We start from the raw sequence: 19,857 nt of genomic DNA, 5'->3' as shown, positions 1-19,857 counted from the left end.
CTGAGTTAATTGTCGTGTACATTGGTTATAAAATACGCCAAAATTTATATATTTATTATTATAATTATTTTTTATTTTATTATTTTGTCACTTTTCTTATGAATGAACGAAATACTAACTAACTAACATAATGATACAATTATTTTTGTTTCAACTGATTATTACTTATGAAACTTTTACCAATATATTCGTGTCATTTTGGATACAATTTCAATTGTATTTTAAACGTATTGAAATTCCTCCATTTACCGTCCTCGAACGCGTACTGAAGTTACTGACAAAAATTTCATAATTTCCTCGCTAAAGGTCACGTGAAGGTCAACATATTGCACCTCGTTGGATTCGTTTTTTTATCAGCTATAAGACTGTTGTAGTGAAAATATGCAGTCCCATTGAAAAAATACGATGACCTTGAAATCTCGAAAAAATGACCTTGAGAAAAAAATTCAGCCCATCGCCGTATTTGCGCATTCGAACAGAATATTTTCTCCCCCTGACATTTTTTCTACCATACAAAATAAGCCATATATTTAAGGTGGTCAAGTTAGGTACAATACCCTGTCTATCAGCAACACGGATCTTGATGTCATTTATTCTCCAGGAGTCACTCCAGTCGAATCATATTTACACTAATTTTCCGTTAATGTAATTGTAATGGGAAATAACTTTCATCGTTCATTACACAAGTAAATATCATCGGAATTATATCATGTATGATATCGTTATAATCAGAAAAATTCTACAAATATATTGGTGAAAGTATCATAAAAAAATAATTAAAAATAAAGAAGTTTTGTTATTGGATTAGTAGTGGTCTCACACCGATATACCCGACCCGTATTATGTTTACACTCCTCAGCGACCGAGATCTCCCGAGCTTCTTGGCCCCACACGAGGAATACCCCGCGGTAGTGGGGATAATTCCGTGGCATTTATCATCCAGGCCTCGGCGACACATATCGCGAATTCACTGTATTTGACCTCATTTTAATCAAAACACATGTCACACATGTCACATGTTGGTAAAAGTTTTACAAAGAAATATGATAATTAAAAACTGAAAACGTCGGTCATCGAATTAGTAACATATTTCAAACCGTATTGTTGTTATAATAAAGTTGTCACGCTTCATAAATTTTTAACGAATTAAACGTGCATACGAAATGTACTTGTTCCGAGATAAAAATGCCAATCGGACATTTATTGATAATACAATACGAGTACATATAAATATCTGATCACGTAAGTGGGTACTTACATGTAACCATAGTTTGTACGGAAGAACGGGAACGTTATGGCAACAAATTAGTCTGCATATCGGCTTGGTATTGAATGGAAAAAGAGAAATACGCGAAATTCAACATCCCTCGTTCGATTCGCCCACTTTACTTCCCTCGTTAGACGACGGTGAATAATAGACCACTTCGGAGAATTTGCATCGAGTCGCATTGCTCGAACATGAGATAACCTTACGGAAGTTCCGCTCAACTTGTTAACGCTAAACAGGCGAACAGGTGCACGCTTATACGATACGTCTTCGAATTACCTCGATCGAATTACTTGGAATATTAACAAGAGATCTGTGTCCCCCTTGCGTGCAGAATCTCCATAAACCTCGCATCTTATGAATTTTGATGTGGTTGAACGAAACGTATTTCGGGAATAGCAATCAATCAAGAGATACCGGACACAGTAAAAAAGTCAATCGCTACGAAAAAGTTGTAAATTTTTGTCTAAAAGATTGTTGGAAAGTCGAAAAATGTTTATTTTGCCATGATTCATCCAGCAATACACTTTTTTTTATGAAGAACTAATTTTAGTATGCTGTGCTGCAGCCAGTTTTAATTGTTCTTTAACAACAAAATTTTTAATTACCCTGAAAGGTAGGAAAAGCATATAGAAACGAGTTTCGTGTTCATACTTTTCATTCAATTTTTATAAAAAAAAATTTGGAGAAAAGCGTAAAGAAGACCCTCATCACAATAGAAGACCCCTTTAAACGAGCTTTTAGCAAACGAGTGCAACATATAATCACAAATTTATTAAATTCTTCAAATAGATATAAGTTTTTGTAGTTTGTGATAAAGTAAGGTTCAAATTAGACTTGAAGTTTCCAAGAGAATAGAAATACATAGTTTAAAAATTAAAGTACTGCGTGTATTTAAGCATATAGCCGCCGTTGTATAATCGATTAAAAAATATCGAAATATTGATTATCTTTATTTTCAAGTCGGGCATGAACTTTTGTGAATCATCTAAGAAACACATAAATAGTAAGTAGCTACAAACAGATGAAAGCAACGATGAAAGCTTAAGGGCGAAAGTCGCAGAATTTTGGCCTTCTCAGGGAATTTCGCCCTTATGTGATCATTTTGAAAGATCTGTAGCTGATTGCAACGTTGACATTCTCAGAATATGTATAATTGATATTGTATAATTGAAATTCTCAGAATATGTATAATTGATATTGTATAATTGAAATTCTCAGAATATGTATAATTGATATTGTGTAATTGAAATTCTCAGAATATGTATAATTGATATTGTATAATTGAAATTCTCAGAATATGTATAATTCATACAGATGTACAAAACGTACTTTTTAAATTTTTAATATAAGCCCGCATAAAAAAGTTGCAAAATACAACTGTTAGTACTTTCTCTGCAATTTCGACCAATTGTAACTGTAATCAAACATTTTTTTCACGTTGTGTAAGCGAACCAATTTTTCCAACTTCTCAAAAAAATTCAAGTAGTATACTCCAATATTGACAATGTTATGCGATTTTTAAGAGTGTGCCAATATTAGTTGGAGTCACTGTATGCGCATCATTGCATGAAGGAGAATATTGCAGGCGGTTAGTGCTGTTATCCATGAATACTGGTGTGTCGCGTCGGTCAATTCTGGTTTCGATGACTTTCCCGGAATTGCCCCGACGACCCTGTATACAATTAAACAAGTTTCTTCACCTCATCGGGAACAATTCTGCTTGAATTTGTCAGTTTGTGATCTCGAAGCTGTAGAATAAGAAACGTCGGAGTTTCTCGAGACCGCTACAAGCCTGCAATCACGAAGTTACTAACTTTTTGACTTAACACGTGGAAAGATGATTTTTTCCCGAAGTTCGGTTATAAAAAGGAAAAGAAAATCCAGGTGGCATGGAAGTTCGATCGAGGAGCATTTTCGAAACTTTTTGAAGCGCGATTTACATTGAAATTCGCGTAGCATAAAAATTTACGAAGAAAAAAAAGCGAAAAGGTCATCCCATGCCAAGTCGATCACTTTTTGACGTCATCATCGGAGATTTTGTTCTAAAAGGCCTTCAAAGTTTGCTATATTTGCGAAAATGAGCTTCACTTGCGAATTTTTATCTTCGGAACTGTTTGTCCAATTGAGCTAAATTGTTTTTTGTTTTGTTCAGAAGGGATTGGGCTATTGTAAAATAATTATTTCAACCTCGAATATGACCATATTTTTTCAAAATTTAAATAACTTTGGCCCCTTATCGAAAAAAACGCAAAGGAAGAATTTATTTACATTTTTCGACATTATAAAGTTAATTATCCAGGTTGAAAAAATTATTTTGCAATAGCCCAATCCTTTGTGAATAAAACAAAACAAAATTTAGCTATATCGGACAAACAGTTCCGAAGATAAAAATTCGTAAGTGAAGCCCATTTTTGCCAAAATGAGCAAAAATTGAGAAGGCCTGTAATTTTTAAACAAATTCTAAACCGGCAAAATGATGACATAACGAAATCGCCGATGGTGACGTCAAAAAGTGATCGACTTGGCATGAAGTGACCCGAAAGTTAGGGTAATGATGGAAGAAAGCAAAATTAAATGAAACTAATACGAGACTGATTCTTTTAGAGCTCCAAAGACTAAATGGCGATGTTCTACAAACGAGAACAGAATTGAGTTCGAGACTAATGAATGTGATCATTGAAAGGGATCATTGGAAAAACACTTTCCTGCAACAACGAGAATTTGTCATGAGGTACGTTGATCATAATTGCTATTAAATTCTGTTGCTCTGTCGCTTCCTATTGATGGTCTTTAAAAGAACAAACTTGTAAATGCAATGCAAATTTTTAATATCTCTAGGTAGAACCAAATGCCAGTTCTGATAAGAAGTAATATGTTATCATTGATACAATTAATTAAAATGATATAATATTTATGCAAATAAAGATTTGTCTACTAGATGCAATTAGGAATTAAATAAATCATTATATTTGGCATTAAAGATTTCGAAAAACTGAAAACAATTACTGTATTTGTTTTTAATATTGTATACAATCGCATGTCTCGTGTATGCATAAAATCCATAATTTATTCATAAGATTATGGAGTGTATTTCCGCTAATTATGAAACTGTCTTGTTTCTTATTTTCGGTCCTGCAACTCGAGAATAATTTATTCGCACTTCTTCATCTCACTTTCAAGTCCCGCAATTACCTCGCAAAATTTCTTAATTATAACACGCGTATAATTAACTCCGTCTTCTCTTAACTCCGACTGCAGCTACTTGTAGTATTTAATTTCATCAAAATATTGCTGCCTACTGATTTATATGTATTTCGAGGCAGCAGGAATAACTTCAGAGACTTCATTGCGTTACTTTCCGTCTAAATCGTGTAGATATTACAAATACATTATAAAATACTAAAGTAACATAAAGAATGTTTAATTCCTTTGTTTCTCCGAGTGTGATCCTTACAGTACAATACTGTGGAGGTTTTACTAAAGGATAATTACAAGAGTTTAATCGTCAGAATGTATTATTCACGATCTTATAATAATAAGAACAACAGCTTTGAACGAATAAATTTGAGATATTTTTGAACATTGCTAAAAATTTTCAAAAATAAAGGCGACGAAATGTAGAAAAGTTCAAAATGCCACCATTATGTAAGTACTCGGTATTTTTAAATTCGAGTCAAGGCAACAATCGACGCATGTTTTTCGAAAACATACTTTATATAAAATTACTTGTAGCTCGTGTAATTTTGATTATTTTCACTTGAAAAGAGTAACTTATATACTGCAAATACCGATAAATGTGTGCGCGAAATCCTAATACAAAAAGTTTCATAGTTCGTCTGAAAAAAATTGCTAAAATTTGGCAAGAAAAACGCAGTTTTTTCGCATCTAGAGGAATCCATTCGAAATTTCTTAATCAACGCGACACCAGACTAATTTGAAGAGGTCTTGTACTTGGGTGCATTCAATTTCCGCGGTCTCTTCGGTAAAGGGAGCCGTTGTCCAATTTGCATCCGGGTCCACGGACCCGTATCACGGATTTACAACGTTGTTTGTCGGGAAAACGTAAAAAGAACCAGATGCTATCGATAAACCGTACCTGGAGCTTCTCGTCGTCTATTTCCCTGACCCCACTTCTTCCACGTCGATTTACACTTCTTCACGGAGCTTGCAACGAAACATATAGGACCAACCCTCGCGCGTTCGTCCTCCAATAATTATCGTCGATTATTTAGCGGAAATGATAAATAAATCTATGATTTATTGATGGGGATTACAGTGTTCACTCGATAATTGTTCAAAACATAGGTCTGGCCAGGGACAATTGACTGCACAAATCGATTAACTCCACTTTTTGAAAAATCTTAAATTGAAGTGTCAAAGCACTTGGTATAGTCATAACTTCTTATATTTATGATAACTTTCCTGAATAATAACGATTAACATCATTAAACGACAACATTTTTTGGCCATTGAATAATAAATAATTTATTTCAGAAGCCATTTTGACTAACTCCGTACTCTAACGTAAATCGTTGCAATAATGCAACTCAAATGCACTAGCAAGCGCTGAATGATAACGGTAAATTTTTTAGTGTCGTCTTATCAGAATTAAAGTAAAATAAATTAGTCAATCACAATTAGTCAATCAATAATTATTATTAATAATAAGGTTTAATTGGGTATGTTTTAACTTCTACTGTATACTTTACCAATATTACACGGACTACATATTTTTTCAGCCTTTTCAACATCACTCCCAGATCGTATTTGCGTTTGAATTATTATAAACAATTACATCAATTTGTCAGTGGTTTTAAAGAAATAGATATTATACCATTATAATCAAGATGAGTGAGACTAATAAAAATGTGGATGTGGAAAACAGTGAATCATCTGATGGTTCTTCAATACATCATTTATATTACTGATGAATTAATCACAAATAATATATTATAATAGAATTGTTAATATTCATTTTTATGGAAAATCTGTAATGAAAATATATAATAATTAACTTTTTCTGTAATAAAAAACTTAAAAATTTAAACACTGAATTTAACTTTATTACTTTTTTCACTTGCCAAATCGATTAACTCCACCAGTCACATAAAAATTGTAACATTACTGACGATTATTTTTTGGCTATTCTTTCTGATTAATTTTATATACCGTTAGATGAAAGCTACATCTGTATTTATGCATTCTACAATATTTATTTTAATTTATATTATAAGAGGAATTTTAAAAAACAATGTACATTATTTCATCGCATTTCTCAACTGTTTGTTTTATGGAGTTAATCGATTTGTGCAATGAACGGCTCAATCATCGGCTAGAAGATACTATTCTTTGATCCACTGTCGTACGTAAAAAAGGACAGCGAAGTTCTAGAGGCCTCTCACGGGGTTACCCCGCGGTGGTGGGTATAGTTCTAGGACAATTATAGGCTAGATATTTAAGACATTTATCGAGTAGAGACTGAATATATTAACTGATGCACTGCGAGAAGAATTCATGAAGAAAAAGAAGAAAAAGTCGTGACCTTTACAATTATTCTTCGCAATTGCGACCAATAGCAATTTAAAAAAAAAATGATTTACACATCAGCTGGTAAATTAATCTTTCTAAGCTAAAGCAATAAAGCTCATTACAGGATTCGTGAATATATTATTATATCGGTAAACAAGGATTATAATTTATGTCACCCGAAACAACCACTTGCATGTACTGAAACGCACAACTGAGCTGAAGGAAACTACCAATTTATGTTCTAACGTCTGATAACAACATACTTCGAACACCGCAACATTATTAACAACCTGATATTGCAGTGCTTCCTACAACTCCTCTAAACACATTCTCGGATTCGCGTAATTAGCAAGACCACAGTTTAGTTTCTGTACTATCAATTCTTCTATGAAATCGAAACACATGTCGTACATAAGAATACAATATTCGATAAATACTTTCTTTCTTTTTTAATTGTTTATTTATAAGGGGCCTGTTATCCTAAACCCCCCCCCCCCCCCAACTCGCTAGTCGACGGATGAAAAGTACTCCTATCGTTGCACGCGTACGGTCTCAGAGACCCAAAATTTTATCTATATTTTTATTAACGCTAACCGTACCGAGCACTGATAAAATTTCACTGATATATGCTGCTTTATAATAATTACAAGACTGAATTTATTGATGCGTGGAAGAAATTTTTAAGAAATTTCAATTTACTGAGACCACGAAGAAAACGGTGGTAGCTGGTTTTGTTTTATAACTTATAGCATTATTATATAGCATTTTCGATAAAAAAGAGCGTTTTCGTTAAAAAAATCTGAGAATAACATGATGGATTACGAGACCAGGGGCTTCTAGCTTTAAAACGAGTCCAAATCGTACGATCATTTTTATAAAATGATCACAGTTGAAGTATAGGCAGTTTTTCGTAACGGATAGATTGCGAATTAATTTTAGTCATCTGTGACAAGAATGAATGAGAAAAGTTGGAAAAAAATTAAAAAATACGAATACAAAAAAACCTTCATCAATGTTGGTAAATGATTTTTTATTGGTATTGAATACTATAAATATCCAGAACAAAGTAATATGTAGCGTCGAAATTTAAAAACACGGTGGAGTGCGTTTTGTTGGATGCTGTCGAAGAACTATGTCGGGCATTAAAATATTACCAGCCCGCTCCACAAAAATTCGTTAACATTTCAGCACTAAAAATTGTCGGAATTGGCTCCTGTAGAACAACGCGCGCATCAGATCCATAATACCCAACTTGTAATACAACAGATTTTATTCCGGCGTTCGCAAACCAAACTAAACCATCGTTTTTGTTATCGATAAACATGAAATTTCATAGCGGGGCTACCGGGGTTGTAGAGATATATTGGTTCAATTGTCACACGATCAGCAGAAAAACCGGATGATTTACCAGCGATCAATGACAACCTGCGAACACGGTTGCAACGGCGATGCCCGAACCGCGTAAACGTCGGTTCCGGTGACAGTGAATTTATCGTTTCCACGATCCACGTAACTTGACGCGATGCCAATGACCGGCGTACCCTTTGCCCCCGCGCGTGTAAACTTCACTTGTAGTTCGGCAAACACGTTGCGCGGCAGTACGATTTCAATCGGGCTTCCCATATTTCGAAAAAACATATATACAGTGTTTACTCTATATTTGTCCCAAATGCCTAGCCGATAAAAGTCCCAGAGCTATTTCCACTGCCGCAGGATATACCCCGAGAAGGGCCATGAACCGTGGCCTCTAGAGCTTGGCTGTCCTTTTCTACGTTCGGTGTGGATCAAAGAATTATCTCCTGGCCGATATATGTTCCTGGCTAGACCCGTGTTTTGGACAATAATCGAGTGAACACTGTGTAGGCCTAAAGAGAACTGCCCAATGATCTGAAACCATGCTGATACCGGCAACCATACCAAAACTTTAACATTTAATTAGAAGATACAGGTCATTCCACACCAAGTGATTACACTTTACAGTCGAACAACTGATGTTTCTCTTAGAAACGTTCCGCTTTCTCGATATCGATTAATGCAAGAAAAACGGATATCAAAGAGAGCCAAAGACAGCGGTTCAAGGCGATTCAAGTTTCAAGCTGTTCGAAGTGCCTCTCGGTTGTTTCAGCTCAAGCAGAATCGAGTTTTAAACCGCTCGTGGGGATCGGAATTAGTTTCACCGTTTCGAGTCTATAGTATGTTCGAGCATACTTGAATCGGCTTGACCATCTCTCGGTAGCGTAGGTACTAAAACGAACTATCAAGCCCACGAAAGCAAGGCAAATGAGGGATCATTGACCACAGGGGGGGGGTTGAATCTAAACTGCCCCAAGGGCAACGTGTCCGATGCAGAGTCGCTAGATCAGAGGAATTGACTCGAATCGAGAGGAAAAAGTTAACCTTTGTCTCCGCCAAAATCGGATTAGTCACGTGATATTGTAACACATGCAGAGACGAAACGCGTCACGTGACCAGGCCGTGGCGGAAGCGTGGGGGAATAGCGTCGAAGAAGGGGAACGTAGAATGGGGACACAAGTTTTACTGTTGAAACACTATTCAATTTTACGGATGTTTCAATCGTTGTTTTTGCAAATGCACGATATCATGTATATACTACACGAATACGTTCGTTGCTCGAGAAAATAGAAGGACGTACTTTTGACTATTCAATACGAATACACCCTGATGAACAGAGACAATACGTGTCACGTGACCAGACCGTGGCGGAAGCGTGGGGGAATAGCGTCGTAGAAGGGGAAGGTAGAGTGGGGAGACAAGTTTTAATCTGGCGACTCTGTTTCAGTGCAGCAATCAATGAAATCAGAGGAATATTAGCGGCAGGCTCTTTTGCATGTTGTAGAGCTCTAATGGCCAGTATTTTGTTCGGGCTGAGTTGAGACCCGAGTTTAGAAGACGAGTTCGTCTGTAGACCAACATAGGTAAATGCGTACTATCAGGTTGTTGCATATGAAATGTCCGATTTTAGAATGGAAATCTAAAGCTTCATACAGACCTGAATATTTCGCCGAACAGCGAATCGAACGGAGAATCGACATTAACCCTTTCGTTACCACGAACGAGATATCTCGCTACCACTATGTCGCGTACACGAAGCCATGGACGAGATATTCCGCGTCAAAACGCTCATTACTCGACACTATGGACGAGATATCTCGCGTTGCGATTTCTGTTTCCTGTTGCTATGGACGAGAGGTATCTCGTTATTGGGTCATTCCAATTGATTTAAACAAATGCAATGTTTTCATAGCAAGAGCCTTTTTAAAAATTTGAGAAAAATGAGAAAGATGAAATATAATTGAGAGTTGTCGGGATAAAACTTGCACTAAAATTAATTAAAAAATTATTACACAAAATATATATTCATAACGATAATTATCAGTAAATAGGCATAATTTTTCAACGAATTTTAGCACGTTCGCACATTCGCCGTTTTTTTTTTGTGTCCCGACCAAACCTGCGAACATATTCGCGCGGATTCGCTTTAATATATGTCGAAAAACCGACAACTGATGGATCGACCGCGCATACGAATGCGCGCACAAGCGTGAATGGATAGGACTTGCAAATCTGTTTGCAGGACAGATTCACAAATTCAGGAAAATTTAGTCAGGAAACTGATAAAATAAAAAATAAATATCAAGAAATACAAAGATGAACAATTAAATCGGTGATATAAATTATCTGGAAGAAGTACTAAATAAGTAACAAATAAATCAATTTCAATATTATTTTAAGGCAATAAAATTTGAAAAATTAATTGAAAAATTATTATACAATATATATATTTATAACGTTCGCAACAATGTTCGTCGAAATATTCAGGTCTGTACGAAGCTTTAGGAAACGTTTTGATCAAGAAATGTTGTTACAGTATACAGGCTTATTATACATATAAAACTTTCAAGTACAAAACTAAATTAATATCCTATCTTCAATTTTAATTTAGATGAGAATACCATTACGCGATTTTTGGTCAAAATGTAGTGATTAATTAACGTACTATTCGTTGATGATAAAAAAAAAAATATTACGAAATGGAGATAACAATCTTGTAAATGAAAAACGCGAATGACCAAAAAATTCAATTTTTACTGTAACATAATCAAAAACCATGAAGGTAAACTTTTTTTAATTTCATCCTATGTATTTTAAACCAATTTACTGGCTATCCTATAACTGTTACACATTCGTGAGAAAATCCTTACGAGTCATTTGAACCTCATAAAACTGTGCCATTTTTAATTGGTTTTTATTTTATCACGTCAATATCCGATGAAAAAATGTTTTCAAACTTTCTCGCATGTAACTCAATAGCGGCAATACTAATCCGTAATCCAATGCCCCATTTCGCTACCATCTCGCACCCTGTATTTCAACAATTTTTAACTCGCCATGATTATTTAACCGATCCGAATTTTACAAAGTGCCATTTCCTCTCCTGCATTTATTTTTACGAAAAATCGCTAATTAAAAGGGAGCGAGCAAAAATAAATTGTCTATTACTATATGGCGAAAGAAATTCGTTATTTCATGGTACTAAACCCAATAACGAGAAATTTTATTTAAAATATAAAACGGTAGTTATCAATGAAACGCTTTGACGACAACATTTTGAAATATCTATAGAGTGGAATTAAAAGTAGCAAAATATTATAACAATGTGGAAGAGCTGAGTCTGAATCTCAAAATTTAGGTGCTTCATAGGTCAAGCGAGATGATAGAAAGTGGGATGCGGTCACTGGATCCATTTTCCAGCGATTCGATCTTATCCTCAAAGTATCTTTGCATAGTGCATACAATGTGTTAGCTAGTTGGAGGATGTTAGTATGTACTGTTAGATAGCTTACTATCTAAACTAACTTTTGATGTCTTATAAGTTAAACAGTAGAGAAGATACATTGAGATTGGAAATTAATTTGTAGAAGAACTGATAAAATATTTTTAACCAGTAATGAAATCGAATGTTAGAGTACAAAACGTATTTCACCGCTATTTATTTTTCTTCGGTGTCACTGCAACATTAAGACGTTTGACGTTTATGCTGATGTTCCATACAACAAAAGTTATAGCTGACATCTTGCTTTTCAGGTAATTAAATAATTATATTGTACTACGCATAAAAATATTAAATCTTTCCTACTTGTTTGTGGTGCGTACAGTACCAGTCAGAGCACCCTCCACTTTCCGATATCGATTTTTATAGTTTCTCAGAGTCTAGTGATAGTTTCAATAGATTCAACAGGTCTCGAAGTGAAGCGTTGACATATCCATGACAATCAATTTCTGGAATTTTGTTTATTCGAACCATTTCGCTAGGTTTGCTTACAGCACGGAAGCAGTATTGCAGGTGAACATGAAGACAGTTTAATTTGTTTCAGTTTTCGTTGTACAAACTGTTCGACGGGCAACATATATTGCTAATTAGTGCAGCTATCTGTATCAAACCGTATGCTACATATACTGAGAGTATTGTAACAATGAATGTGGACCTAAAATTCGACTACACGAATTATTTGATTGCTTATGTGAATAATAAAGAAATTAAATAGGTTAATAATTTCAACAAAATCCATCATGATAATATAATGTATTTATTAAACTATTTAATGAAACTATAATTTGGAGGTTTAGCCTGAAATGTATAGTTTTACTTTAATCATTATTACAGACTCGTTGTTAAGGTTGTCGAATGTAAGTTCTTTGGAAAAATTATCCAAAAATATAGGGGGTGAGGCACCTAAGATTTTCACCGAAAATATCTCCGTTGTTTTTAATAATACGAAAAAATGTTTCAGGAAGAAAATGTTGGGTTCAGTGGGGCAATGATTGTGATGGAGAACTTTTTTTTCTCTAGGTCATATTTTCCGATATTTTAAGGTCATCATCGTTTTTTTTTTTAATGGAACGACGTATATTGATTAGTTTAAGATTATAGCTAATGAAAAGACAAATTCAACCGTGTATAATATATTGACCTTCAAATGACCTTTAAAGGAATTATTCTTTAAAAAGCATAACTGAATGTACATGTCAACTATTATGACTACAAGTGTCTTTTTCCGAAAAAGGGTGTAGTACACGGCATTCTACTCATGCTTCGTTTTAATTGGGGAATTTAAATCAATTGGGCAGCTAATTATTTTAAACGGTTGACCATCGCCACATGAAAAAAATTTATTTATCTAAAAGGTATACACAGAATGAATGATTCTTGATTTTGTGATTCACCCGTAAATGTTTATGCAAATACATATTACTTATATTGTATGTGTTTTGCATATTTTATATTAAAAAATGACTAAACATATTACACATTTCCTGCACATTTCGCAGACTTTTCTTTTACCATCGGTCTTTTTACAAGAATTTATGAATTATGTTTCACGATACCTCCATGCAATTATTGTAAGATCAATAATAAGCCTGCTGAACGGCGGTAATAATTTGCATGTTGCTTCTATATTTCCTGCATATTTCTTATATACATATTGTTCGCATATTCATTGCATATGACCATCCATTTCAGCTGCCTAAAAATCTGCAGTCTATCGACGATCATCGCAAGACAGATTCCAATGGATTCCGTGTGAATTTTAACGTGCCAGTATCGAAATCGCTGAAAACCTATTTCACGCGAACAAAATCGAATATTTTCATCTTCTTTGTACAGAAGCATTTCGAGCGGGCGTTCTCATATCGCGATACAATGCGAATCAAATTAATTTATCGTGACTGAGATGAACGATGGAACACGCCGCTATCTCTCCAGCTACGTGAGTTTCACTGATAGCATATTCATGCACGCGAACGCTGTGTTTCTACACGAGGAGAGACAGCAAACCCACATTTCCACAACGCGCGTGTTATGTCAGGATGCGTTCAATCTCCTGTTGAAACACTATTCAATTTTACGGATGTTTCAATCGTTGTTTTTGCAAATGAACGATATGATGTATGGCGCACATTCGGTACCGGATTTGTCACTGCAGCGAATACTTTCATTGTTCGAGCAAATGGAAGGACGTATTTTCGACTATTCAATACGAATACACCGTCAGCATATCCGAACAGCGTTTGGCAGCGATGTTATGCAATGTACAGTTAGGTGCAAAATTAATCATACGTAGAGAATTTTAACGTAAATAATATTTTTTATTCAATGTTTCTATGTAGAATGCAAAGAAAGCAAAATATACAGGTTGTCCCAAAAATGTTGTATTTCCTTGAAAAGGATGATTCCCAAGGTCATTTGAAATAACTTTTTCCTTTACAAAAATGTTCCCGACGGCTTTGTTAAGGAGCTATTTACGCAAAACACGGGCCAATCAAAGCGCCAATCTGTCGCTGTATCCGCGCTCTGATTGGTTCGTACCTTTTACTAATAACTCCTCAACAAAGCCGCGGAGAACATTTTCTCAAAGAAAAAAGTTACTGCAAATGATCTCAGGAATCACTCTTTTCAAGGAATTGCAACATTTTTGGGACACCCTGTGTAATGTTATGCAGGATGCTTTTTCAGTCCAAATAAATGCTATGCTTTGTGTCACTATTGTTGTTTTGTCAGATAAAAACTGTTTTCATGGAATTAGTTTCGCGTTAGAATTCTCGGCATCAACAATTGTAAACACGAACTTTGTCAACATCTAATGTCCATGACCAGAGGTGCACTAGCAGTTAGTCTGTCGTAGTTTCTACCATAATACCCCGTCATAGCATTTTTAACGTTCCGTAATGAAGCCGTTATTGATAAATGCAAAGAAGGATATTATTTTTCAAACTTAAAAGTGGTTTATCAACACGACAGGTCGCTTCGAAATTTGTTGTTAGTAAATCTGTAGTGTAGAAAAATTCAGAAAGCATTAAAAATCATGCGCAGTGTGTAGATTTCTCAGATATCACACACACACAAACTGCAATTATATTGGAGATCGAATTAGAACTGATTCTCTTACTATATATTATAAATAGTAGATTTCATGCATTTATTAACAACTGACATGATGCAACGGAACAGAAGTTCAGTTGCTATGCAGCGATAAATATGTTCATGTGTGAAATATTAATATTAATTTGAACGTGCCGAGTTATGGGAATCGCTGAACTAGACTAAAGCCATTATTCGTGCGAGCAGAGTTATACGTTGCATATGTATAACGAAAAATGATCGCGAAGACGCAGCGAAGTGGCTGCGAAAACTGCACCGAGAAAGTTTTCGAAATTTGACTCCCGAAGAAAAGTCGAAGGTGGCAGGCAACAATGGGAAAGGCTGGAAAAGTTGCTTTTAAAAGTTCCGACAGTGCCATAAATCTAACAAGTTCCAGCCGAATTTCACCGTTTACGCAGCACCGTTACTCCTTATGTTAATACACGTCAAAGATAAATGAATTCATACTCCTGACTCGTGAATCCTGGGATTCTAATAATAATGACGAGCGTCTTCCACGGCGAAACTGTTAGGGTATTAATTCCTCGTGGCCTGACCACCCGTGACGCGGATGCGCAATTAAAACCGAGATTATTAAAGTCGTCCTTTGATCGAATTTGAAATGCAAAGTCACACTACGGATCTCTACGGATCAAGTTAAGTTTCGCATCAAATCAAAGTCAGATTAACATAGTATTACGTTAATGGTGTATTATTGATAAAGTTGATTCTAATAATTTTTTTTACTCTATCATTTTACTGTACACATAACTAATTTTATTTGTTCGTATAACAACGCGTGTTATTAATAGACTGCGGTTTGCATACATTTATTGCAAAGATAGACTAAATGCAAGACGATAAATACATTTAGGGAATTTAAAATTACAGTAAAGTCTCGATCCAAGCCTAATCCTCGGGTCCGTGCAGTGCCGTATGTAGAGTGTGTAGACAGTGTAGAGCTACTATTTTCTTGTGGCCGCATCGAACGTAGAAAAGGACAGCGCGTGTAAACACGGACCGGACGGCTTAGGGTCAGAGTATACAAGACGGGAAAGACACCGTGCACGTATGGCCGTTAGATTCGAAACTAGGGTGTAGGGTTTAGGTCGACGGAACATCAGTGTTCTATTTGGTTTCATTTTAATCAGAAAAATGCCACGAATATGTTGGTAAAAGTTTCATTAAAGAATAACGAAAAATAAAGAAGTTTTGTAATCGGATTAGTAGTGGTCTTCTGGTCTCACACCAATATAGCCGACAATGTGTGGCCCACTCCTCGGCGACGACGACTCTCGAGCTTCGCTGTCCGCTTCTCCTATATCGAAGACAGATATTCCTTTCGTTTGAACGTCAGTCACGTTTGTATGCCATGACTTTCACGCGGGATGACTCTTAGGTTTCCAGCGTGCCCTGTGTATTTCAAATGTAACGCTCGGCGAGAACCACCGATTTCGTATGAGTGTCAGTAAAGAGAACGGCGGTACTGACATACAACGAGATTTCACTGTATTCTTCGCGAGAATGTTGGGCGGACGGGCCGGTGCCGATACGTGTCCGTGCGGGTGTCGGTGCGGTTGGTATAAACACTTCCATCTAAATGCATTGGAGAATATTTGTCGAGTCGGACACGTTACGTATCTGTGGCGGTAGTATAAATCGGCCTTTACACTATCGTCACGGACACGTAACGCATCCGTATCGACACCGTTTCGACACAGGCAGTAGTATAAATTCCATCCGTCGAGACACCGACAGTCGACCAACATTTACCGTCGAAGCACCGACAATCGACTGACATTTACCGTCGAGGCACCGATAGTCGACAGTCACCGCGCGACACAAACGAATAGTATCCATTTTGTCATATGTCACTGATTCGATACATTTAGTGCGACTTTCTGCATTTGGTTTGATTTCGAACTTCATTTACTACTTAGCGTTACAAAACCTGAAGTTTGTATCTAAAATCGTCAGATGAAGTCCGTGATATAATATATCCCGTCCATAGCAGCACGAAACAGAAATTGCAACGCGAGATATCTCGTCCATGGTCGAGATATCTCATCTGTGGTAACGAAAGGGTTAAGAAGCGAAAATGCCTAATTACAATTAAACACAATTTGTAAAATATTATTTTGAATTCTACGTATCTCCGAAGCTTGTCGACTTAATATAATATAAGATCAGTATGGTTATTTGCTCTGGTGGCTCAGAGCAGACATACGACTGGAACGGTAAAAAAGCTTTGGTGGCTGAAAGTAGACATACGAGCGAAAAGGGTTAAATTCACTATTGTCTGTACAGAGTTTGGCAAAAAATAACTTTTATTTCAGAGCTGGTCACTTCACCGGTTACGGTATGAATAGATATACAAAAATCTCTGTATGTTTATTGTTAACACACTATCAGCACTAGAAATTGTTGTGGCATTATTTCAAAGAAATTACAAAAAATATTACAATGTATTTGTTACATTGCAACATTTGTATTTAACAGATTACTAGACAATTAAATATTATATGTGGAAATCGGATCAGTTTCGTATGAATAAAATGAAAATATTCTAAGACGGAAGCAAAACTTTGGTTTTAGAATGAAGATAGCGCCGAGTGCAAAGGGTTAATACTACAACTATTTGTGGATTTAGATTAAATTTTACTATCCCACTACATTTCTATTTGCCATTTCGATATTGATGAGTATGTATTAAATATTGAACCATTGCACGTTCAAGGTCCACTTAAGGGTTAAAAAAACGTGTAAAAGGGCACACGGATCGATCTCACAAGTCTCGCGTTCGACTCGTCCGAGGACCGAGCGATTGCGGTCGACAATGGAATTTCCTTTAAGATGTCTTCTCAGTTTGCTCGGTAGTCGAAAACACGATATCGAAGCGACGAGCCCCCTCTGTTGTTGGAACAAAGCGCGAATTCACTCGCGCAATTTCAAATGATCAAACGTGTCTCGTTCGTCCACAATACTGCGGGGACACCCGATAAGCACCAATTCGACTAGGGAGCATGTTTCACGATTAAATTCTGCATATATACAAGCTGATCCGCATTCGACGAAAACAAAACAGAGGCTCGTATCAAATTTTCTCGCTAATGAAAGAAAGATACATCGCATTTCGCATTTATGGAAACGTGCCGTTCAAAATTTTGCTGGATATCGCACCGAAGTCACTGGAGCCTGTAAGAGGATTACCACAGCTTTCGGGAAGTCGAGGATGTTTAACGCTTAACTGCACATGCGCACTAATTTCGTCGAAGATTGCTCGCGGAATTTTATTTATTGTCGTGCGTACTGATCACCCTGGTATATGTGGCCACAGAAAAAGCTGCTCAGTTTTGTACGACTGACCCATCAAATTATATTTCCATACGGTCCATAATCTTTTTATTGGATAGCTCACAAAGCCACGTGACTTTTCGCTTCAATACTGTATTATGCAAAAAAAGTGTTCTATTATATTCTCGCACTACTGTTCTGGCAACATCATTGTAAGTGAAATCTTTCTGTGAACCTGCTATTTTAGAAAATCTTCGGATTTAACATTTTAACCGAGTGACTTTTCAATCATTAACTATCGCCAAAACGTAATGAAAAGTAATTAGAATTGAGGTGACAAGAGCTTCACTATGACCAATGGAAATACAGTATATAGATTATACTAATTTGGATACTATGACAACATAAAGTGAAAGAATTATTCGTCAATTTAAAAAGAAATGGAAATATTTCTGAATGGCGACAGCGAACTCGAATGATAAATTAACTTCTACGTGTATATTATCGCAGAAGACAGGGCCTAAAAATTATTTTACATTTTTTTTTGCATCTCTGTCAAAAATGTGGTGGTCAAATGTTTTTGGAAAAATGATTTGATTATATGTTACGTGTTCAAAATAGCGACATACAATATTGAAATTTTATTTTAATTTCTTCAACACGATTAATTTACACACAAGATGTAATTTGCAAATACATTATCTCCACCGCAGAATCGTATTAATTGTGTATGTAGAGAAGCTCTCAAATCCAAAATAATCCTTCAATCTTTTGCACAATTACAGGAGATATTTATTAATGTGAAGCGTACACAAATTTTATATCTCTTAAATGCATAATCGATGTTAAGCATAATTAGACGTATGTTTGTTATGTAATGCGTAGCATGTTCAGAATTATACGGATTTCTTTCATAAGCGACGGTGCAGTGAATAACAATGAACTGCCGATGAATAATACCATACTTTCACATTTAAGATTCTTAAGAGATTATTTTTGTATGTCATTTCAGTATGCTTTTTGTACCCAATGTAGAAAATGTGTTCGTTTTCTACCAAATGTGTTTGTACCCAAGCATGAAAAATGCATTTACAAATAATAATTTCCAGTTATTATTAAAGCAGAACATAAATTCCATGTTATCTTTTATTCCTCTCCACGAATGTTGATTATAGTTTTACCAAATTGTTTTCACATATAAATGTCCACTTTCGGCTGAAAAATAAAGTTTGATTTTCACGTTTTATGCATTTTTTTACGAAGCAATAACTACACGTTTTCCACTTTATCTACCATTTTTACAACTTTCCTACCATTTTGCAGGCGAATAATGGTGGGTTTATACTTTCTTGGAACATAAAGAAGAACTCGTTATGAATCATTTTAGGTGCCCGAGCTACTCGAAATTTGGCCGTTGTTTAACATCCTCCTGCGCTATTCATCCCACAGTTTCTTGCGTTTTACGCGTCTTCAAGTCTTTAACGTTTGTGCGTGCAATGTTCGCACATTTATGCTTCCGAGTATGTACCGTAGAACCGCGTTGTATGTGTGTGCAGATGCCTGTTTTACCGCTCGTCGCGACAACAATCGCGCTGATGAACGTAGCTTTGGTATTGATTTACAAAGAGCGAATGTAATCGAATTGCCTCCGTGATGAGTGCATTCACTCGTTATATGGAATGGAGTGTCGTTAAAAAATATGCGCCAAATTTTCAGCTTAGAAATGAACAACAACAGAAAAAAGAGAGAAAAAAACAACTCCCTTTTAATCATCGCAGATTGGAAGCCTAGCCTGTACCATTTACGACGATTGAGACCCGAT

The 19,857-nt window shown here is 35.8% G+C and overlaps 1 protein-coding gene across 1 annotated transcript in view; it reads left to right on the top strand.

The window, feature by feature from the left end:
• LOC143355024 (uncharacterized) overlaps positions 1 to 19,857 on the top strand; it is a 33,139-nt gene that overhangs the window by 464 nt on the left and 12,818 nt on the right. Inside the window, exon 2 of the mRNA XM_076789461.1 lies at positions 3,875 to 4,001. Within this exon, the coding sequence (XP_076645576.1) occupies positions 3,875 to 4,001 (127 nt within the window). The remainder of the gene's footprint in view (positions 1 to 3,874; positions 4,002 to 19,857) is intronic.

The sequence above is a fragment of the Halictus rubicundus genome, chromosome 6, assembly GCF_050948215.1.
Source record: "Halictus rubicundus isolate RS-2024b chromosome 6, iyHalRubi1_principal, whole genome shotgun sequence".
In the NCBI taxonomy this organism is placed as follows: Eukaryota; Metazoa; Arthropoda; class Insecta; order Hymenoptera; family Halictidae; genus Halictus; species Halictus rubicundus.
This window is presented reverse-complemented; position numbering and strand designations above follow the sequence as displayed.